This window comes from Panthera pardus, unplaced genomic scaffold, assembly GCF_024362965.1.
Source record: "Panthera pardus isolate Hobbes unplaced genomic scaffold, ASM2436296v1 HiC_scaffold_19, whole genome shotgun sequence".
Lineage (NCBI taxonomy): Eukaryota > Metazoa > Chordata > Mammalia > Carnivora > Felidae > Panthera > Panthera pardus.
In genome coordinates, this window is record NW_026526754.1 from 25,825,373 (window position 1) to 25,848,856 (window position 23,484).

Below are 23,484 nucleotides of genomic sequence, written 5' to 3' on the forward strand. Positions count from 1 at the left end.
CACACAGGGGAGCTCACGGGAAGACGGAGCCCCACGCCAACCGGCTCGGAAAGCGAGAGGGCCCATTCAAGTTCTTGCAATCGGCAGGGCTTCAGGCCTAGAGTTCTAAAGGGCAGGGGCTTGGCTCAGGGAGAGCCCGGAAGGCACCGTGCTGCTCCAGGAGAGAAGGCAGGCAAACGGCCCAGGGACCGGAGCCACGGAAACCGTGATCTGAAGAGACCTGAAGAGCCCCCGGAGCACACGGGGCGAGGTGATTTGCTCATCTCAGAGGGCTGGGCCCAGAGAGACCGCGTTCACGGAGAGACCCCCTCCAGGAACAAAGACTTGACAGGCGCCGCCTCCCTCCCGCCCCTCAGCACAAGCACAGGGACGCCTGCGGGAACCAGCGGAGTCGGGCACCGCTTGCTTCCTAACTTAATCACACCAAACGCTCAACCCCCGCCCCCCCCCCACCCCGTCACCCCCGCCACACGCTCCGGCGCAGCTGCCCTTCCCAGCAGGCCCCCTTCCCCCAGAAGACCGGCCCAAACCCCTGCTCACACCGCTGTCTCGCCACCAGGGAGTTCTGCGAGGCCTCGCTTCCACGATCTCATTTCACAAGCAGACCAGAGCACCGCTACTTAAAACGCGCCACATTCAGACCACTCACTGCCCACAAGAGGCAAAGAGCCTCTGCAGACAACTGGCCTGAAGGATAAAGCAGCCAGGACACAACAGCAGAGCACACGCTGCACGCACTGGGGACACTTGCTGAGCGCCCTGGGGACAGGAGACATGACACTGAAGGGCAGTCCGGGACCTCTTCAGAAGGCCGTTACCCTCAAGATCAGGAGACTGACTTTCCTAACACACAGAAGTAGGTGCAGAGACTTAGACAAAATAAGAAGACACAGGAATCTGTTCCAAATGAAAGGACAGGACAAGACCACAGCTGGAGATCGAAGGGAGGCAACTGTAAGTAACATGGCTGATGGCCAATTTAAGCAACAATCCTAAGGATACTCACGGGACTTGAGAAAAGAGTGGAGGACATCAGTGAGACCATTAACACAGACATAAGGAATAACACAGCAGAAATAAAGGGTTAAATTAAAAAAAAGAAAGAAAGAAACACACTAGATGGAATGAAGGGCAGGCTGGAAGAACCAGAGGAATGAATCAATGTCCTAGAAGAGAGAGTAATGGAAAGCAATGAAACTCAACAAAAGAGAGAAAGAAAAATTATGCAACATGAGAACAGACTTAGGGAACTCAGTGACTCCTTCAAATGTAATAACATTAGCATTAAAGGAGTCCCAGAAGAAAAAGAGTGAGAAAAGGGAGCAGAGAATTTCTTTGAAGAAATAATAGCTGAAAATGCCCTTAATCTAAGGAAGGAAATTGATAACCAGATCGAAGTGGCACACAGAAGATCCATCAAAATCAACAAAAGCAGATCCACACTAAGACATGTTGTAATTAAATTTGCGAAATATAGTGAGAAAGAAAATATTTTAAAAGAACCATAACAGAGGAAAACTGCTACATACAAAGGAAACCCCATAAGGCTTTCAGAACATTTTTCGGCAGAAACTTTCCAAGCCGGAAGGGAGGGGCTTGGTATATTCAAAGTGCTGAAAGGGAAAATTCTTCAACCAAGAATACTCTATCCAGCAAGGGATACTCTATTCATATACTCTATTCAGAATAGAGGAAAAGGGGCACCTGGGTGGCTCAGTTAAGCATCCGACTTGGGCTCAGGTCATGATCTCATGGTTCGTGAGTTTGAGCCCCACATCAGGCTCTTTGCTGACAGCTAGGAGCCTGGAGCCTGCTTCACATTCTGTGTCTCTCCATCTCTCGGCCCCTCCCCTGCTCACGCTCTGTGTCCGTCTCTCAATAATAAATAAATGTTAAAAAAAGATTTTTTTTTAATGGGAAGACATGAACAAACCTTTCTACAAAGACATACAGATGACCATCAGACACATGAAAAGATGCTCAACATCACTCATCATCAGGGAAATGCAAATCAAAACTACAATGAGATACTAACTCACACCTGTCAGAATGGCTAAAATTAACAACACAAAAAACAATGGGAGTGGGAGAGGATGCGGAGAAAAGGGGAACAATTTGCACAGTTGGTGGGAATGCAAAATGGTGCAGCCGCTCAGGAGAACAGTGTGGAGGTTTCTCAAACAGTTAAAAATAGAATTACCCTACAACCCACCAATTACACAACTAGGTTATTTATCCAAAGGCTACAAAAATACTCATTCAAAGGGGTACGTGCACGCCAATGTTTACAGTAGCATTATCTACAACAGCCATTATGGAAAGAGCCCAGACGTCCACTGACTGATGAGTGGATAAAGATGTGGTACATACACCGTAAACATTACTGAAGCATCAAAAAGAATGAAATCCTGCCGTTTGCAAAGACGTGGATGGAGCTAGAACGTATTATCCTAAGCAAAATAAGTCAGTCAGAAAAGACAAATACCATCTGATTTCACCCATATGTGGAATTTAGGAAACAGAGGTGCCTGAGGGCTGAGTCCGTTGAGGACTGCCCCCACATCACCATTCAGCTCCCACCCAAGTACAGGGCCACCAACTCCCTCCTCTAAGGTGTCTGTCTACACAGAAGGGTTACCGACCCTCGGCAACATCCGTTCAAATCAAGAGTGAGCCTCAATGACACCCTGGAAACAGGAATAAAAAGCTACCACTCAGTCACTTGAGCGTCTGACTCTTGATTTTGGCTTAGGTCATGATCTCATAGTTCGAGGGTTTGAGTTCCACATGGGGCTCCATGCTGACAGTGTGGAGCCTGCTTGGAATTCTCTCCCTCTCGCTCTCTCTCTCTCTCTCTCTGCCTGTTCCCTGCTCGAAGATGTTCTCTAAATAAATACATAAAGAAACAAGTAAAAAAATTAAAAAATTAAAAAAAAAAAAGCCACCAGAGGAGACCCACAGCTTATTCGAAGTGTTTATGTCAAGTACCTAAAATAACACGCACACCTCCGAATCTGGGGTTACAACAGCATTTAGTGTCACTTCAGAGAAAAAAGTTTTTTTCATTAGAAAAATTACATCTAAGTACATACCATGATGAGCTAAGAACCGTAATTCAGGACCCCAAAGGGCTCAAATTTAAAATCATCACATTGGCCTATTTACATTAACACTCTTGAAAATAAAGATTAAAACAGATCTTTAAACACTGAACGTACACTTAAACATCTGTCAAACTCGCACAAGCATTCACCTAAATTGGGTACATTTTATGTAAATTCGATCTCCATAAACTTGATTTAAAAGGTAAAAGGAAAAACAAAACAAAAAAACAAAAAACACACAATCAACACAGCACTTCCCAAGCATTTCTGTCCATGTGTTGTCCTGAGAAGTGGGCAAAACCCAGGCCAGGGGATACCTGGTTGTGACCGAATCACCTAGGCACAGCAGACACAGGAAACAGGCCAGTGTGACCACAAAGGGTCCCCTGGCTGTGGACACTGCCAACAGCCCCATGTGCGTCCCGTGGGTGCTCCTGGGCCGACAGCCCACTGCTGGGGGAGCACAGGGCTGACCGGAATCAGCTCCAAGGAATAAAAGAACAAAGAAAGAACCCCACAACCACCGTGCTGTACCAATGCCCCAGGCAGGGGCCAAGCCAGGCTCTCCGGGTGTCTGTGCAGATGCAGCTAATGCTCAGAACTGGAGGAAGATGGGCTCCCCACAAACCACCACCAACTACACCACCCAGGCAGCACGGCAAGAAAACCCAAAACCTCAACAAAGAATGAGATAGCTTTTTTTTTGGGGGGGGAGGGGGTGCAAGTAAGGGAGGGGTAGAGAGAGAAGCGGGGCTCACCCAGGGCGTGAGCTCATCCGAAGTGGAGCTTGAACTCACGAACCTTGAGATCATGACCTGAGCTGAAGTCAGACACTTAACTGACTGAGCCACGCAGGCGTCCAAATTAGATAGCCTTTTAAATGACAGATTTACACACACCCAACCTTCAAAGTTGATGTCTGGAAGAAGCTTTCTCAGAGGCGAGACTCGGCAGGCCGTGCACAGCTGCACAGATGTGGTGGAAACAAAGAGAAGACCCCGCAGAAGGTGAGGGGCACCCTTCTGGGATGAGCACACTGTGCCAAGAGCAGCGGGCACATTTGTTTTCCTGGTTTCCTGACCGCACTCCCGTGCTCGGAGACCTGACTGGGCAGGCAAGGAGGCCATGAGAGGAGGGAGCAAAGCCCAGACAGAGCAGCACGGGGCTCCGGCGGGGGGAGGGCGGGGAGAGGAACAGACCTGACCCACAGAGTGCGTCTGTTCCTAGGACGGCGAGTCAGAGACCCACCAGTGGCTGCTGGGGGGCAGCTCACCTGGAACCAGTCTGCATAGGACGGGAACACAGACGGGCCCTCCAGCGCAGCCTGACGCACAACCAGGAACGCAGTGACCATGCTGTCCAGGTCGCAGTTCTCGAACGCACGGGCCAGCAATCGGGCCACCCAATCTAGGAGGGAACGACCACAGTCACACTTGGCAGACAAGGGCATCGGCAAAGAAAACGCGGACGTCCCACCAGGGATAGGGCACGGCAGTCAGGAGAACACGCACGCGCAGTGCCCAGTTCAAGAGCCTGGGTAACGAGTGACCCCAAGAGCCAAACACTGATCACGGGAGGCTGTAGAAAGCAGATCGCCACCACGGGAGGCGGACCAAGGGCACAGACAAAAAGACACAGGGCGCCATCGAGGCCGGTGAGTGGAGCCCGCATTCCACGGACAGGCTCACCCACAAACCACAGGACACGCACGCACACGCAGCGCACGGCTCCCACCCGGGTGCACCTTTAACCAGCTGCTGCGCCTCGGGTAAGCAGATCACCAGTGTGGACACACAGGAGAGCACATGCTGCCAGTTCACCTCGTGTGTTTCCAGAACTTCCTGCAAATGGCCAACTAGCTCCTCTGGACTTAGCATCGTGAAGAGCTGAAAGGAGTGTCCAAACAAGCCGCGTGTCAGGCGGTGGGGCCTCAGCTCCGTCCCACTTCCCGTCGGACACGACGTGGGGTCGACACGGCGACACGTGTGGGCAGGTGAGGAGGTGCTCTGCCCAAGCGAGACGTCCGGTCTCGGGGCCCCCTGGGGTCCAGGTGTGGATGGTGGGGCCCACGGAGCCCCCTGGCCTCTCTCCCCGGGCTGGGAGCCACAGAGGCTCGCGGCAGCAGTGCCTCCTGGCGCAGGGGGCATCAGGTCTGAGCGCGGCGACACCCACCCTGCGGTACAGGCCGGTGAGCAGAGGGTGGGTCTTCGCAAAGCTCCACTCTTTCTGCATCTGAACAGCATCAGAAACTTCATTCAAGAATGAGAAGAGACAAAGAGGTCAAGTCAGTAATCATGAAAAGCTGTGCCTTGGCTCAATGTCAAAAAAACCTGGTTTAATCTGCATTTTTCAATTATTACCTGAGGTCACCATTTCCCTGTTTTCCCCATTTTCTATCAAATGCTTGTATCTTTGGCCCAGCTCCCTGCCGGTAATCTTCATCATATCTGCTATGTTTTCTAATCCATTAGTTACATTTTAACTTTGCTCCTTCTACACCCTGTGTTGTTAAGCAATCACCGAGGACACTGTTGAAAGGGTAGCTGACTGGAGCAGGCCCTTCAGAAAGTATAACACAGCACCTGCTGGAAACATCCCTGCATCCCTCCCTGGGGCAGGACCTCCCCCGAGGACACACCACTGCGGGAGGAACCCCCCTCCCCCCCTGGACACGCCGCTGCTGGAGGAACACCCCTGCCCCCCCCCAAGGACATACTGCTGCTGGAAGAACCCCTCCCCCCACCAAGGACACATGCTGCTGGAAGAACCCCCCCCTGCCCCCCCCCCCCCCCGGACATACTGCTGCTGGAAGACCTCTCCCGTCCCCCCAGGACACACTGCTGCTGGAGGAACCCTTCCCCCCCCCCCCCCCCCAGGACACACCGCTGCACATAGAGAAAGCCTACTGGGCAAGGTTTTCATTTTCACCTCCTGAGTACCAGTGAAAATTGCAAACACTGTCACCGAACAGATGGTGACACCAACCACAGGACACCCATTGGAGGATGATATGCCGTTAACCACTTTTAAGAAAAGCATATAGGGGCCTGGGGGGCTCCAACTCTTGATTTCAGCTCAGGTCATGATCCCAGGGTGGTGGGATCAGCCGTACGTCAGGCTTTGCACTGACACTGTGAAACCTGCCTGGGATTCCCTGTCTCCCTCTCTCCCTGCCCATCCCACACACGCACTCGCTCTCTCTCTCTCAAAAAAAAAAAAAAAAAAAAAAAAAGCAGCAGCATGTAATTACAACTGAATCTTGAGCAGCACGGATTTGAAAAGTGTGTGGGTCCACTTACATGCAGTTTTTTCCTGATAAATACAGCGTAATACCGTACATTTACTCTCTCATGATGTCTGAATATTATTTCCTCCAGCTTACTTTACCATAAGAACACAGTACATAACACATGTACCGTACAAAATCTGTGTTAATCAACTGTTTCTGTTACCTCTAAGGCTTTGGTCAACAGTAGGCTGTTAAGAGTTAAGTTCTGAAAAGTCAAAAGCTATATGCAGATTTTCCACTGCACATGGGGTCAGGGTCCCTAACCCCAGATCATTCAAGGATCAACTGTGCATAAGAAAATGCTTATATGATTTATTAAAACAAAACCTAGTAATTCACTCTGATAACTAGATTTTCATGATCTACTGAGAAAAGACCACAAGAAAAGTTTTGCGTTAAAGATATTTCTATTGTGGTGACAATATGGCTGACGGGTGACAGTTCTCCTTCCCGTACTTTGTTAGTACTGAGCTTTTTTAATGAGCATGTGTAACTTTCAAATGAAGACATTCGATGATAACGTGTCCTCATGCTCTTGAGCCGTCTCAGAGTCCTGCCATCTGGGCCCAAGCTCCCATCGGGAGCCAAACAACCTGGGCTCTGGAACCTACCTCTCAGCACAGGCTTGTGGGTTAGCACCTGAGTCAGAGTATGACTGAAAAATCTCTTAGGAGAATCTGTCGAAATCATTCTGTCATATGTGTGTCCACAGAACACGCCAAACCTGCAAACACAACATTCAGAGGCGCTCAGCAAAAGAGGGGCCCTCCAGGGTCCCGGCCGTGCCAACAGCTCATCAAAGGCTACTTCTGTCCAGCAAGGCTGCACGGACCTCGAGGCCCCCAACTCTCAGCTCAGGGGGCGCAAAGGCTCGCCCTTTCCAGAACCCTGAAACGTTCACTCTGCCAGGCCGCTGTGCCACAGACTCGAAATGGGAGTCTGGAGAAGTGTGGGTCTACTAAGAAAGGGACCGCCCATAGAGCAGAAAAGCCAGAAAGGGATCGGAATGACCTCCGCAAGTCTGGGTCAGTGCACAGCAATCTGCAAATGTTACAAGGCCTCAGCCTCCCCATCTGTGAAATGGGAACCAGGGGCCAGCAGGGCCTTGGCCAGGCTTGTGCAGAGTGCCTGGCACACAGACATTCAGATGCAGCAATGTTTCCCGAAGCTGATGAAGCCTCATGACACAAGGAAGGAAGAGCAGCGGGCAAGGGACGTCACTGACAGGTCAGGAGGGACAACGGGTGATGGGGCTGCCTGACAGTGGAGCCCTGAGGGCAATTCACTGTGCCAGCGTCAGAGCTGCTGACAGCCGTAGCCAGCTTCTCAGGCGGAAGACCAGCCCCAGTCACGCAAGCAACGAGGAGACACCGAGCAGAAGGGGTGGCCTTCCCGAGGGCCAGACTGGGATGCAAACCCCCGTGTGCCAGGAAGCCTGGCCGCCCGGACCGGGGAGGGAGAGGGGTCTGCTTTTATCGTCAACACTGGCAACTAATTAAGAAACTTAAAAAGAAACAAACATATCAACAGTCATTACCTAACTCTCGGGACAGGAATCTGAGCAATCCAGTCAGGCGTGTTATAAAAGCAGAAAATGCAGAAAGCAAAGCAGTGTTGGTTGTACAGAGTTTAAGCACTGAATGACACAGCATGTCGGAGGGTCACGAGAATTACTGGAGAACAGGCAATCAGGAGCCAAACAATGAAAGAACAGAGGGTTTCCCAAGGCCTGGGAATGCTGGAAAACTCTCCTGGTTTCCCAGGAAAGAACCGACTTCCGGGCTGGCCTCATCCCACATTACTTTGAAGCAAACCCAGACACCCCAACAACCACTCCTCAACGTGAACTACCAGAGAGCCACGCAGCGAGAAGGCTAACGTGGCAAATCCCGACCACGGGTGAACGTGAGTGCCGGCTTCAGGGCGCACCGAGGGTTTGGTGGCCAGAGGGCATGGGCAGGGAGGCACGAGGGGAGAGCCGAGGCAGTGAGAAGGTCGCTCCAGGAGTGTCCTACCGCCCGCCACGACCCTCAGGGATCCGGGCTCAGACCAGGTGATGGAGGATTCCCGAAGAAAGGGGGAATCTTGAGAGGGAGCAGGCGGACCAGAGGGTTTCTAGCGCTTTCCAGCGGTCGTCCTCACCTGATGTCGTCACAACGGCAGAGAACGTGTTCAGGAACCAGATGTTGATCCTTCGGGACTGTTTCAAATACCCAGGACCTTTAAGGCAATAGGCACTATCCCCTGAGCACACCCAGCAGGCCTGCTCCCAGGACTTACCAGCACTTCACCACCTTGTGCTGTGGGGACCCATCCTGCATGCCAGCGGCCAAAGCCTCGAGAGCGACTGAGGACAGATGGTGGGAACAGAAAACACATCAGCTCACCGCCACAATCCATCAAAAACGACCCCCAACCAGTACTAGTGGACGAGTCAGGTAATGCATCTTTGGAGAAACCTCCCCCACCTCCAGATAACAGACCGCCGAGGCCTCCTAGGTCCCCACATGGCACAAGTCCTCCCCACGCATCCCAGTGGTACCCGAGACGTAAGCCTTTTAAATCAATCAAAACACATAGACAATAAAAGGCTTCCCTAATTAACCGTTACACTGGTTGTCATTTGTAGCTCTGGAGATTAAGTGCAAAGCCAGGAGAGACCGTAGAGGGTCAGTTCAGGTGAAGTACTTGAAATGCAAAGGCAGGAAACCTTGAGAATTCCTAATAAGCAAACGAACTCATGGACAGGCTGGGGCAGGAGCAGGTGACTCACAGATCAGCATTCTCTGAAGTACAACAAACGCGAGCTGTCAAAGCACAAGACAGAAGTCACCGTTAATCACATATGCGTATCACACAAGAAGACCGGTCGCTCTACAGCAAAATGAGAAAGTGCATCCTAGACAGCACCCCAACGCTGGGGAGACCCTGACAGTGAAAGGGCAGACTTTCTGGAAGCATCCATCATGCTCCCTGGGACCCTGGCCCGAAGCCTGCTGGCCTCCCACAGCCCCTGGCTCAGAGGGTTGGCAGAGCTCTGCCGGTGGAAAGTTCTCCCTTCCCTCTCGTCCGAAAGCACAAGCTAGATTCTGGGCTCTCGTGAAGGCCTTCACCCTCAAGAGCTGGATGAGGGAGTAACATCACTCACGGAGCACCTCACGAAAACAAGATTCCCCCATCAAAGCTTATACACTATAACGTGGGTCAGTCAGATATTAGCCGCTTGTCCAGAAACTTGCATTCCCATAACGAACCGATTCCCAACTCTTCATATCACTTTTCCTCCTACCTGGCCCATCTGTTCAGGCTCCACATTTCTTCTGAGATCCGAGTTTTTCTGAAATCCTCTCAAAACAAACATTTGCACAAGATCTGAAAGCCACAAAACCCAAAAACGTCAACGCACTGCAATCTTCAAATAGCTGTGGATGACACAGAGAATCCACTTTCCAGGGTCTGGAGGATGAGGACCCACAGGAGGCGTCACCCCACACACAAGCATTCACCAGCCCAACCCACAAAACCCTTCCTGAACCAGACTGTGCTCTTTGCCACTCTATTTGAAAGGGAAATTCTTATCATCCATCAAGTTTATGGAAAGGATTTTACTCTTAAACAAAAAAGTAGCATCTGGGACATCTCGCTGGCTCAGTCAGTACAGCAGGTGACTCTTGCTCTCGGGGTTGTTGAGTCTGACCCCCACATTGGGTGTAGGGATTACTTAAAAATTAAAAAAAAAAAACCATCTAAGGGTTTCATGTGGATTATCTCTCCAGCCAATCTCCTACCCCAAAATATAAGGACTGTTCCAGGAAGACCCAGAAGCATTACATTCAGGAGAATGGGGCAGGAAATGGACCCATAAGTTCTGATAAAATTAAAGGACTGAAATCAAAAATATTTTGTCTAATCTTCAATTTAAATTCTCTGAGCCCAGACTATAGGATTCAGGAATCACAAGGAGCTCACATCCATCACCACGAAAGCTTTAGGAAAAAGGAACATATCTTTTGTGACGTAAAAAAAAATTCACAAGCTACCTGTGTGGAACATTCTACTTCTCATCTAATATGTTGCTTATTTGGAGATTTCATTCCTCAGAATTACTGACAACGGCAAGGCTCTGCTGGCTCAGAGAGCAGCCTAGGACAGGGCCCACCCAAAGGGAAAGACACCCAGAAAAAGACAAGTGTGACAAGAAAACTGCCACTCCGAGCTACTGTCCAGGCAATGGACAGCATGGCGCCCCTGCTCTCACCCAGGGTCGGATGATGATTAGATCAGGCCGTGAGCTTAGCATGCCTGCCACACTTCCTGCTTTGCTTTTCCAGGGCACCTTTTGAAACGGCTACTTAGGGGACGCCAGGGTGACTCAGGCGGTTAAGTGTCTGACTTGGGCTCAGGTCACGATCTCTCAGTTTGTGAGTCCAAACCCCACACCGGGCCCTGTTCTGACGGCGCAGTCTCCTTGGGATTCTGCCTCTCTCTCTCTGCCCCTCCTCTGCATGGGCTCTTTCTCAAAAATAAACATTAAAAAAATAATAACCACTTAGAGTTGAGCCCATAAAAAGTTGGTGACCTCAGGTCCAATCACCCCACAAGTAACGGGCACTCGTACCCTGTCTCCTGCTCGCTTGTGAACTTCCCTAGCTAACTGCAGCTCTCCTTTTCTGGGATCCGAAAGCAACAATTTCCGTGACTTGACTTCCTTTCTGTGAGCACACTGAGGCTGCACCTCCAATCGACAGGGCCCCGGAGGTGTTCGTCTCTCCGGAATGGGAGCTGAGGGGCTGAGGGAGCTCCCTGCAGACCCCGTGTGGTGGCCTTGTAGCTCCTGGTCTGGCAGATCGTAATCTGCGTATTTTAAACACAGTAGCCACCGGCCCCCGACACAGCGGGTCAACAGACGGACTTGGTGAAACCTCCACAAAATTCAAACACGAGCAAACCCAGGCAGGAGGCCTGGGTGGAGACGGTCTCACGCGGTGGTAGCCCTAGATTTTCTTCTAGGTCGTTGGTGCACTGTGACTTAATTACCCCATGTTGTGTGAAGCAGGGCTCCAACTTCACGCGTGTGGCCACTTGTCCCAATACCACTCGGCGAATGGACTGTTTTTCCGGATTCCCATGCCAGGGGTGCGGGGCTGTCCTGTTTCCCACAGACTGTCACAGCAAAAAGCATTCCCGCTGACTTAAAGTTTATCCGTGAACCTGCCCCTGTTGTGAACTTACCAGAAAGCATAGCACTGGCGATGTCACTGTACAGAGATGCTTCCATTTCCTCACACAGAAGGCACAGGTTCCTAAAGAGCCACGCCACTGTGGCCTGCGTGTCAGCATGACTAGGGACAAAGCACACACCATGTGCTCACCATCCCTCGATATCCACCAGGCCGTTTTCTTCCCCGGTCACTTCACTCAGAAGCTGGGGCACAGAGAACGATCTGGCGACCACGTGAGCTATTCCCAGAAGTCACAACAAGCCCAGCTGACGTACACGGGGTATCGGAACAGCTGCTACTGACATTAAAAATGATCATTTTCGGGGCACCCGGTGGCTCAGTCGGTTAGGCATCTGACTTTGGTTCAGGTCATGATCTGACAGCTGGTTGAGTTCAAGCCCCGTGTTAGGCTCTGTGCTGACAACTGAGATCCTGGAGCCTCCTTCGGATTCTGTGTCTCCCTCTCTCTCTGCCCTTCCCCTGCTCATACTCTCTCTCTCTCAAAAATAAATAAACATTAAAAAAGTTTTAGGGGCAAAAAAAAAGAAATTTTTTTTAGCGGTGCCTGGGTGGCTCAGTCAGTTAAGTGTCTGCCTTCGGTTCAGGTCACGATCTCGCGGATTGTGAGTTTGAGCCCCACGTCAGGCTCTGGGCTGACAACTCAGAGCCTGGAGCCTGCGTTGGATTCTGTGTCTCCCTCTCTCTCTGCCCCTCCTCCAGTCGTGTTCTGTCGGTCTCTCACTCAAAAATAAAAACATTAAAAAAAAAAAAATTTTTTTTTTAATGTTTTTAAATAATCATTTTCAAAAAGTTTAGGGGCACCTGGATGGCTCAGCCCAGTCCAACTCTTTTTTTTTTTTTAATTTTTTTTTTTTTTTTTTTTAACATTTATTACTTATTTTTGAGAGAGAGAGAAAGACATTGCATGAGCAGGGGAGGGGCTGAGAGAGAGGGAGACACAGAATCCGAAGCAGGCTCCAGGCTCTGAGCTGTCAGCACAGAGTCTGATGCGGGGCTCGAAGTCACGAACCTCCAGATCATGACGTGAGCTGAAGTTGGACGCCCAACCTACTGAGCCACCCAGGTGCCCCGGTTGAGTCCAACTTTTGATTTTGGCTCACATCATGATCTCACAGCTCGTGAGATCAAGGCCCATGTCAGGCTCTGTGCTGCCCACTGGCTTGCTCTCTCTCAAAATATATAAATAAGCTTTAACAAAAAAAAAGTTTATTTGGAGTAGCTTACTACTAATCGAGTACAAAGCAAGCTCAATTAGAGTAAAATAATCAAAAACAAAACAAAACAGCAGCGATTTGAAGCTATGGTGGTCATCGAGGGCATCAGGCACGCACAACTCCATTTGGAGCCTGGACCCAGAAGCAGAAGCAGTGGGTGGGGTGGTGGGAGGGGTCCTCACCAGTCAGACTTGCATTTCTCTGGTGACTAACGACATCTGGCATCTTTTCGTGTGCTTAGCCTTACGTGTATGCTCTTCGGACAAATGTCTATTGAAACCCTTGGTCCATTTTTAATTGGATTGTCTTTTTACTGTTGAGATATAAGAGTTCTTTACGCTAGATACTAGATAATCAGATACAGGATTTGCAAATAATTTCTCCCATTCTAGGTGTTGTCTTTTCACGGTCTTAACAGTCTTAAGAATGTTGCACACAAAAATTTTAAAACTTGATGAAGCAAATTTTCCTCGACATTTTCTTTTATACCATGAATTTTAGGCATCTTTTCCAAGAAACCACTGCCTAATCTAAGCTCGTGCAGACATAACCCTATATTTTCTTCTAGAAATTTTATGGCTTTAGCTCTTATGTTTAGGTCTTTGGTGCACCGTGACTTAATTGCTATATGTTGTGTGAAGCAGGGATCCAAGTTCATTCTTTTGCATGTGTAGGTTCAGTTGTCCCAATACCACTTGTTGAACGGACTATTTTTTCCCTGTCCAATGGTCTTGGCACCCTTGTCGAAAATCACCTGACATATACGTGTGGGTTTATGTCCGGACTGGAAATCCTATTCCATTACTCTAGGTCTATCCTTATGCCTGCACCACAGCCTAGCTTTATAGTAAATTCTGCAGACAGGACCTGTGACTCCCCAACACTGTTGTTCTTTCTGAAGGAATTTTGGATAGTCAGGGTCCCTTGTACCTCCATATCAAAATCAGAATCAGCTTGTCATGGGAATGCAAGCTGGTATAGCCACTCTGGAAAACAGTGTGGAGGTTCCTCGAAAAACTAAAACTAGAACTACCCTACGACCCAGCAATTGCACTACTAGGCATTTATCCAAGGGATACGAGTGTGCTGTTTCGAAGGGATATATACACCCCCGTGTTTATAGCAGCACTATCGACAATAGCCAAAGTATGGAAAGAGCCCAAATGTCCATCGATGGATGAATGAATAAAGATGTGGTATATATATACAATGGAGTATTACTCAGCAATCAAAAAGAATGAAATCTTGCCATTTGCAACCATGTGGATGGAACTGGAGGGTATTATGCTAAGTGAAATTAGAGAAAGACAAAACTCATATGACTTCACTCATATGAGGACTTTAAGAGACAAAACAGATGAACATAAGGGAAGGGAAACAATAATATAAAAATAGAGAGGGGGACAAAACAGAAGAGACTCATAAATATGGAGAACTGAAAATTACTGGAGGGGTTGTGCTAGAGGAGATGGGCTAAATGGGTGAGGGGCACTAAGGAATCCTCTCCTGAAATCACTGTTGCACTAGATGCTAATTTGGTTGTAAATTTTAAAAAATAAAAAATAAAAAAAGAATCAGCTTGTCAATGTATGCAAAAAAGCCAGGCTAGATTTTGATGGAGATTATAGTGAATGTATAGATCACTGCAAGGAAGTGTAGAGAAGGAGTACTGCCATCTTAACAACATTGAGTGCTCCAATCCATGAACATGAAACGCCTATTTATTTAGGTCTTTGTTTCCCTCCATTACGATTTAGAATTTCTAGTATACAAGTCCTGCACTTCTTTTACTTTATTCCTAATTTAATCGTTTCAATGTTCTTTTTAATGGAATTACTTTGTTTTCAGATTGTTCACCGTTCTTGTATAAACACACGATTGACTTGTATGTTGATGTTGTTTCCTGCAACCTTGCTAAACCAGCTTAGTAGCTCTAATACTTGACAGTGTGGATTCTTTAGAGTTTTCTATATGCAAGATGGTATCCTCTACAAATAGTTGTGGGGTTTTTTTAATGTTTATTTATTTATTTTGTGAGGGAGACAGAGAAAGCTTGAGCAGTGGAGGGGCAGAGGGAGAGGGAGACAGAGAATCATAAGCAGGTTCTGCACTGCCAGCACAGAGCCCAATACAGGCCTCAACCCCATGAACCATAAGATCACGACCTGAACTCAAAATCAAGAGTCGGACGTTTAACCAACTGAGCCACCAAGGCACCACTCTTTTATAATTTTTAACAATATTTTATCAGAAGGGCACCTGGCTGGTTCAGACGGTAGAGCGTGCAACTCTTGACGCCAGGGTTATGAGTTTAAGCCCCACTTTGGTGTGAACATTACTTAAAAATAAAATCTTAAAAAAAAAATTATCACATGACATATCTCATACAAAGAAAACGTTACCAGGACACCTGGGGGTTTCAGTCAGTTGAGCATCTGACTTTGGCTCAGGTCGTGATCTCACAGTTCATGAATTCAAGCCCCACGTCAGGTTCATTGCTGTCAGTCTGTCAGCGCAGAGCCCACTTCCGATCCTCTGCCCCCCTCTCTCTGGCCCTCCCCTGCCTGCACTTTCCCAAAAACAAACATTAAAAAAAAAAAAGAAAACATGACCAAGTCTGGGCATTACAACAACTTTAACCATAACAAATGTTCTCTTTAAATAACGAAGAGTTTCAGTGATTTTTGGCTTTAACATATAAATAAGTAATTCATTAGCAGGTTAGATTACAAAAAATAAATCATGTAATATTAAGGTAACATTATCGCCGGTACACTACCTTTCCAGCAGCTCTTGGAAGCTCACAACGTTTTGTATGTGAAGCTGCCACACGACCTCAAGCAACAAAGAACCCTAAAGAAAAAAACCGTACTGTGAGTCCATCACGCGCACACTTCCCCGCAACGTGCAGGCTGCGTACCTGAGCACTGTGCTCTACGCAGAACTAAAGCGGGGTAACAATCACGCCCTAAGATACACACTGGATCCACTTTGGCCTTAACTCACCAAGCAGGGGCGCCCGGGGGGCTCAGTCGGTTAAGCTTCCGACTCTTGATTTCGGCTCAGGTCACGACCCCAAGGTTCATGAAATCAAGCCCCACACCAGACTCTACACTGACAGCACACTGTCAGTCCCTGCTTGGGACCCTCTTTCTCTCTCTCTGCCCCTCCCCCACTCACGTAAGCTCTCTCTCAAAATAAATATTAAAAAAAATAAAACTAAGGGGCATCTGGGTGGCTCGGTCGGTTGAGTGTCTGACTTTGGTTCAGGTCATGATCTCACGGTTCGGGAGTCTGAGCCCGGCGTCGGGCTCTATGCTGACGGCTCGGAGCCTGGAGCCTCCTTCGGATTCTGTGTCTCCCTCTCTCTCTGCCCCTCCCCTGTTCACGCTCTGTGTCTCTTTCTTTCTCTCAAAAATAAACAAACATTAAAAATTTTTAACAAAAAAATAAATAAAAATCAACTCACCAAGCCTTCAGTCACTCACCATTACCATCCTTCACCTCCTGGCACCCTACCCAGTCTCTACTCTAACTTGCTTCAGTGCCTTTCTCCCATGTGTTCCAAAACAGAGACTGGACCTCTCAACATCTGCTCTTCTTAGAACTCTCCAGTGGCCCTTCACAGCTTCCAGAGCAAGGCTGAGACTCTTGGATGCAGCACAGGCCAGCTGTGACCCAGCTTCTGTCCCTCTTGTTCTCTCCTATCCCAGTGAGGTCCTCCCTCCTGGAGCAGACACCCCTCCTCCTCCCCGCCAGGACACCTCACTCAAGTCAGCTGTCTCCCACTGTCCGCTTCGTCCTACTCTCCACCCAGCAAAATGGCACTCTCCCTTCACACGCCATGCAGCTGCCAGCTCTCTTAGAAAGCCTTTCCCAGGGGTGCCTGGGTGATTCGGTTGAGCGTTTGACCCCAGCTCGGGTCATGATCTCACGTGAGTTCAAGCCCAGGCTCGGGCTCTCCTCTGTCAGCACGGAGCCCGCTTCAGATCCTCTGTCCCACTCTCTCTCTGCACCTCCCCTGCTCATACTCCCTCTCTCAAAAACATTAAAAAAAAAGCAAGCAAGCAAGCAAGCAAGCAAGCTTTTCCTAGGGACACCTGGGTGGCTCTGTTGGTTAAGCATCTGACTCTTAATCTCGGCTCAGGTCGTGATCTCACTGTTTGTGGGTTTAAGACCCACGTGAGGCTCCACTCCAACAGCAAGGAGCCTGCTTGGGATTCTCTCCCTCTCTCCTCTCTCCCTCTCTCCTCTCTCCCTCTCTCTCTCTGCTGTCCCCCAGTGGCACATGCATGTACTCTCTCAAAATGAATAAACATAAAATAAAATAAAATAAAAAAGCAAGCCTTTCCTAACCACCCGATCATGCAGCTGTCACTCTTCCCTGCACACCTGTGGACACCTGTATTCCTGCAACTAGTGTGCATTCAGCTGCCCCTCCCTGTAACTAGTTATCAGTGAGCGCCAGGACCGTATCAATTGCTGACAAATCAGGTGAACTCTATAATGTATGCTGGGTAAGAGAATGGGGGGGAACCCATGAGTGCACCATTACCTGAGTTTTCTCCTACCTTTTCTATATTCTTACTGATCTCATTTAATAACCAAATAATTCCCTTGAGTTCTGTCAACTATTCAAAAATCTGCAAGACTACTGAATTAAAAATGTTTCAAAAAAAATAAAACAGATAAGGATCTTTTTTTTAATAATAATTTTTATGGGTGTCTGGGTGGCTCAGCTGGTAAGCAACCAACTCTTGGTTTCGGCTCAGGTCATGATCCCATGTTTTGTGGGTTCAAGTCTCACATCAGGCTCCATGCTGGCAGCATAGAGCCTGCTTGATTTTTCTCTTTCCCTCTCTCTCTCAAAATAAATAAACTTTGGGAAGAAAAAAAAAGAATAATTATTAAATTGCATTTTTCTGGTTGACTACACTGTCCTGGAAAATTGTTCATAATTACATATAAGAAGATAGAGCACCATGTGTCTGTGGTACATTCTAGTAAACGGTACTAATTATGGGTGAATACCAACAAATACAGTAACTGAAGGCACTTCTTTCCACCCACAGAGGCATCCGCTGAATGCTTTCATCCCCCAGTCTGTGATTAACGAGACGCTGGCTGGAACCCCCGAGAACATCCAGGGACTCTCTGGGCTCGACCCAAACCAAGAGACTACTGGAGAAACCCTGAAAGTCAGAGCCACAATGTCCAATGTACCTGTACTTCCCACAGTTGCTGACACAAGGAGAATCGGGAGAACATACTGTGTGCCAATAAATACCGAGCCACCTCCAACAAGGAAGACAGTTTCTTCTGAAAAGAGAGATTAAATCTTTGAAAAAAGCAATAATAAGCAAACACTTGAAACAATATTAAAGAAATGTGTTACTTTTCCCAACAGCTCCAGAGCAATGAGTGTGCACAGCGCGCCCATCGCCCGGCGTCTCACCCTTTGCTCTGCGCTCAGCAGCACCCTGTGCGAGGGCTCGCCATCAGACACACAGATCTGCGTGATGCTGGAGGCCACCATCCGGCTGGACAGCACTGCCACAGGGACACCCAGCCTTGAAGCTTGATCCCGCAAAGCAGAGCCTTAAAGACAGAACAAAACATGAGGGACACACTACAAAATCTAAAACAGAAGACCTGGCGTTTAAAAAGCCTTTTAAGCTGCAGCCGCCCAGAAAATGGTCTTCTGAAGGGGAGCACAGATCTAGAGGGAAAAACAAGGGATGGAAATAAGACCATTTCGTGACTGAAGCCACACACAGGACAACAATGGTCAGCATTCGAAGCCCACAGTTGCACATGCCAATGTCTCCGTGTGACACAAATAAGGGAGCTTGCCAGATATATTCTTAGAACTCGATCAAAGTTTTCCAAGGAGCACAGTCAATTGGCAACTACGGTGACTCCTGCAATGGGTTCCTGTCTTTGTAATGACTTCAGTGTCAAAACCAGACCTGCTTCCACTGGCTTTATACTGATGTTTGGCAAGTGGGTCGTTCCCAAATGCTGTGCCACACATTGGTGGGTAGTAGAGACCACAGGTGTGGTCAGCCCTCAGACTGGCAGGTGGAGCCTAGGTGCTGAGCCCACAGGCAGCCACCAGCCTCCTGAGTATCCAGCCTCTGGTCTGCATTCAATCAAGTGAGAACTCCAATCAGCCTAGACAAGGTAATGCCTACAAGCAAACTGCCATCTCATTTATTTGACTTCCAAAACTAGGGGGTTTTTTGTATTTTTTTAAAAAGCTGTAGCACATGCCCATTATCTTCAGGGTTCTGAAAACACACACCAATATGTAAATTAAAACAATAACAGTTACAAAGATTGCAAATGACGATATTAGAAATCATCAACTATAGGGGGTGCCTGGGTGGCTCAGTCGGTTAAGCGTCCAACTTCCGCTCAGGTCATGATCTCAGCGTTCATGAGTTTGAGCCCCAGGTCAGGCTCTGTGCTGATAGCTCGGAGCCTGAAGCCTGCTTCAGATTCTGTATCTCCTTTTCTCTCTGCCCCTCCCCTGCTCACACGCTGTCTCTCTTGCTCAAAAATAAATAAAAACATTAAAATTTTTTTTTTAATTATTAATTATAGAGGTCAAGAAATAATTCATGGTAGAAGGGAAGAAAATGCTAATTTCTAGCCATTTTTGCAGAGCAAAGGAAACCATCAACCAAACAAAAAGGCAATTTGCTGAATGGGAGAAGATATTTACCAATGATATATCTGATAAGGGATTAATACGCAAAATATATAAAGAACTTCTACAACTCAACACACAAAAAATCCAGTTAAAAAATGGACAGAAGACCTCAATAGACATTGTTCCAAAGAAGACGTCCAGATGGGCAAGAGACACATGAAAAGATGTTCAACATTACTCATCATCAGGGACATGCAAATCAAAAGCACAATGAAATGTCACCTTGCACCTGTCAGAATGGCTAAAATCAACAACACGAGAAGCAAGAGTTGACGAGGATGTGGAGAAAAAGGAACCCTTGTGCACTGCTGGTGGGAGTACAAACAGGTGCAGCCGCTCTGGAGAACAATGTGGAGGTTCCTCAAAAAGTTAAAAATAGAGGGGCGCCTGGGTGGCTCAGTTGGTTAAGTGTCCAACTTCAGCTCGGGTAATGATCTCCTGGTTCGTGAGTTCAAGCCCCGCGTCGGGCTCTGTGCTGACAGCTCAGAGCCTGAAGCCTGCTTCTGAGTCTGTGTCGTTCTCTCTCTGTTCCTCCCCTGCTCATGCTCTGTCTCTCTCTCTCAAAAATAAAGATTAAAAAAAATTTAAAAATAGAACCACCCTAAGATCCAATAATTACACTACAAAAAAACTAATTCTAAAAGATATATGCATGCCAACGTTTATTGCAGCATTACTTAAAATAGCCAGAATACAGAAGGAAGTGTCCATCGATAGGTGAATGGCTAAAGATATGGTATATATACAACGGAATATTACTCAGCTACAAAAAAAGATGTTACCATTGGTAACAACATGGATGGATTTAAAAAACATAATGCTGGACATTAAAAAAAAAGGGGGGGGGGAGCCTGGGTGGCTCAGTCGGTTAAGCATCCGACTTATGCTCAGGTCATGATCTCACCGTTGGTCGGTTCAAGCCCCATGTCAGGTTCTGTGCTGACAGCTCGGAGCCTGGAGGCTGGAGCCTGCTTTCGATTCTGTGTCTCCCTCTCTCTCTATGCCCCTCCCCTTGACGCACTCTCTCAAAAATAGACATTAAAAAAAAAAAAGAATATGATGCTAATAAGTGAAATAAATCAGGGAAAGACAAATACCATAGGATTTCACTCATTTGTGAAATTTAAGAAACAAAACAAATGAACAAAGGAAAAACAGTCTTAAATACAGAGAATGAACTGGTAGTTACCAGAGGGAAGGTGGGTGGAGGGATGGCCAAAAAGATAAAGGAAATTGGGAACTAAGAGTACATGTATCTTTTTTTTAATTTTACTTTGTTATTTGCAAAATTTTTTAATGTTTATTTTTGAGAGAGCAAGAAACAGAGCGTGAGCAAGGGAGGGGCAGAGAGGGAGATGGAATCCAAAGCAGACTCTAGGCGCTGAGCTGTCAGCAGAGCCCGACGCAGGGCTCGAACCCACGAAGCGTGAGATCATCACCTGAGCCAAAGTTGGACACTTTACCAACTGAGCGACCCAGGCACCCCAAGAGTACACTTATCTCGACGAGCACTCAAAAATGTACAGAATTATTGAATCATTATACTGTACACCTGAAACGGATATAACAATGCATGCTAATTATACTTAAGTTAAAAAAAATTACAAAAAAAAGAGGGGCACTTGGGTGGCTCAATCAGTTAAGCATCCATCTTCAGTTCTGGTCATGACCTCATGGTTTATGAATCTGAGCCCCACATCAGGCTCTGCGTGCTGTCTCTCTCTCGAAAATGAACATTAAAAAAAAAAAAAAAAGAATAGCCATTTCTTTCTGAATTGTCTCCATGGGAAAGTGTCTGTTTTTATTTATAAGGCTTTAATCTTTTTTTTAAATTTTTTTTAATGTTTATTTTATTTTATTTATTAATTTTTTTTTTTTTAACGTTTATTTATTTTTGAGACAGAGAGACAGAGCATGAACGGGGGAGGGTCAGAGAGAGGGAGACACAGAATCGGAAACAGGCTCCAGGCTCTGAGCTGTCAGCACAGGGCCCGACACGGGGCTTGAACTCACAAACCGCGAGATCATGACTTGAGCCGAAGTCGGACGCTTAACCGACTGAGCCACCCAGGCGCCCCAAGGCTTTAATCTTTTTTATATAACGACATTTCCTATGTATCATAAGTAACACAACCACTATCTTCAACAGGAAAAACCACTAAAACATTCATGAATTAAGGGTCTTATATTTCTGCAGTCAAGGTTAAGAGCTTTTTATACAAGTTCTTAAGCCTTGATCCAAAATCCATACAAGAAAGTGTGTGGCTAAGCTTGGTTCCCCAGAATGACACATTGTATGTGGAATTCAAATGTACTTATGGCAGTGAAAATTACTATCATTTACCAATGACCTTTGACAATCAATTGTCAACGTAAGTCTATTTGTTTAAGGTTACTCAAAAAAAAAAATATTTTAAAATTAATGAATTAGTTAATATTTCCCTGAAGTAAGTCATTTCATAATAAAATGTTAATGACCAGAAAATAGTTGAATTTTTTTGTTATTCCCACAGAACTTCCCTGAATCTCATATTCTCAAATTTAAATACCTTGAAATAGTCTCAAACCTGGAAATATTCTTCTGGTTTCCTGCCTGCTCTCCCCAGCCCAGCACAACTTGTTTTCACCACTTCTAGAAAGGAAATGCACGTTACTGTCCCATGTTTTTCCAAGGGACGCTTTGGTTCCTACTGCTTTCTGAGCCCTATGTTGAGTGAAACACTGTTTTTTATTTCTCTTAATGTTTATTTATTTATTCACTTTTGAGAGAGCACAAGCAGGGGAGGGGCAAAGAGAGAGGGAAAGAATCCCAAGGAGGCTCCGCACTGTCAGCACAGAGCCCGACATGGAGCTTGAACTCACAACCTGAGCCGAAATCAAGAGTCAGACACTTAACCAACCACTTGTGTTTATTAGAAGCAAATCAAGACCACTTTACATAAAGCTCTCCCATATCTCCATACATTAAGAAAATTAAGTTCTAACTTACCTATGAGTGAACTAGAAAGATTAGTACAGGCCTCAGGATCAATCAGCTGATTGAGACACAGTGTCTTACGTGGTGCACCTTCTACCTAGAAACCAAATACAAAGAACTCTATTCTTAAAAGTTCAAGTTGTGTGTGCATAAAAACAATTTGTGTATATAATGCTTGCCTACTGCACTATTCTTAGATATCTCGAGGTAAACATTTTTAAAAAGCCAATCTTACCAAACCTTTTTGAGAAAAACTAAATTCACTCTGAAATCACATTTTATCTCCAAAAAAGATAAATGCTCACAACCTTTTTCTCATCGAGTCAACATTTAATGGGTGCTTCTACCAGATACTCAGAAGGCTTTTTCTGGGTCTCTAAGATTATGCCTTGGCTGCATGCAAAACACCCAAACTTAAATCTGCCTGCAAAGGTCAAACCAATTCCCTCTTACCTCGAGCAGAAGGTCATTCAAGTTTAGGTGGCGTCTCAGGAGGTGCACAGCGGATTCCTGTAACTTCTGCTCTGTTCCAGGACTGTACATTTGCCTCTTGACCCTTCCCGCTAAGGGCGAAAACCAGTTCCACGAAATTACAGCACACCTTAAAAACTCATGTAAGAAGACTTGGTGACATTCTAGACCCCCTGATGTGGTGCACCTCGGGGACACATTACTTCGTGGTATTCTTATGAAAAATGCAAATCTAATCATGAGAAAACATCAGACACACCCAACTGAGGGACATTTTATAAAAGGGACCAGTACTTCTCCAAATGTCCAGGTAAGCAAAGACCCAGTAACTGTCACCGATGGGAGGAAATCTAGACAATTCTCTGTGGAATCCTGGGACAGAAAAAGGGTATTTTGGGAAAACCTGATGAAACCCAAGCCTAGGGGTTGATTCTTGTTCAGTCAGGTTACGTGGTTCTGGGAGTAGGCTAA

At 47.0% G+C, this 23,484-nt stretch overlaps 1 protein-coding gene across 7 annotated transcripts in view; it reads right to left on the reverse strand.

The window, feature by feature from the left end:
- FANCA (FA complementation group A) overlaps positions 1–23,484 on the reverse strand; it is a 61,486-nt gene that overhangs the window by 36,787 nt on the left and 1,215 nt on the right. For 5 of the 7 annotated variants that reach the window (XM_019412887.2, XM_053906785.1, XM_053906786.1 and 2 more), the window contains exons 2-14: positions 22,996–23,105; positions 22,555–22,639; positions 18,306–18,448; positions 18,074–18,169; positions 15,630–15,703; positions 11,626–11,735; positions 9,683–9,765; positions 9,167–9,200; positions 8,674–8,740; positions 7,005–7,117; positions 5,277–5,353; positions 4,849–4,990; positions 4,378–4,511 (exon numbers count right to left, since the gene is read on the reverse strand). In XM_019412887.2, the coding sequence (XP_019268432.2) occupies positions 4,378–4,511; positions 4,849–4,990; positions 5,277–5,353; positions 7,005–7,117; positions 8,674–8,740; positions 9,167–9,200; positions 9,683–9,765; positions 11,626–11,735; positions 15,630–15,703; positions 18,074–18,169; positions 18,306–18,448; positions 22,555–22,639; positions 22,996–23,105 (1,268 nt within the window). Of the gene's footprint in view, positions 1–3,919; positions 3,925–4,377; positions 4,512–4,848; positions 4,991–5,276; positions 5,354–7,004; positions 7,118–7,933; positions 8,536–8,673; positions 8,741–9,166; positions 9,201–9,682; positions 9,766–11,625; positions 11,736–15,629; positions 15,704–18,073; positions 18,170–18,305; positions 18,449–22,554; positions 22,640–22,995; positions 23,106–23,484 lie in introns of those variants that run through there. The other 2 variants (XM_053906788.1, XM_019412894.2) reach the window with 2 other exon arrangements.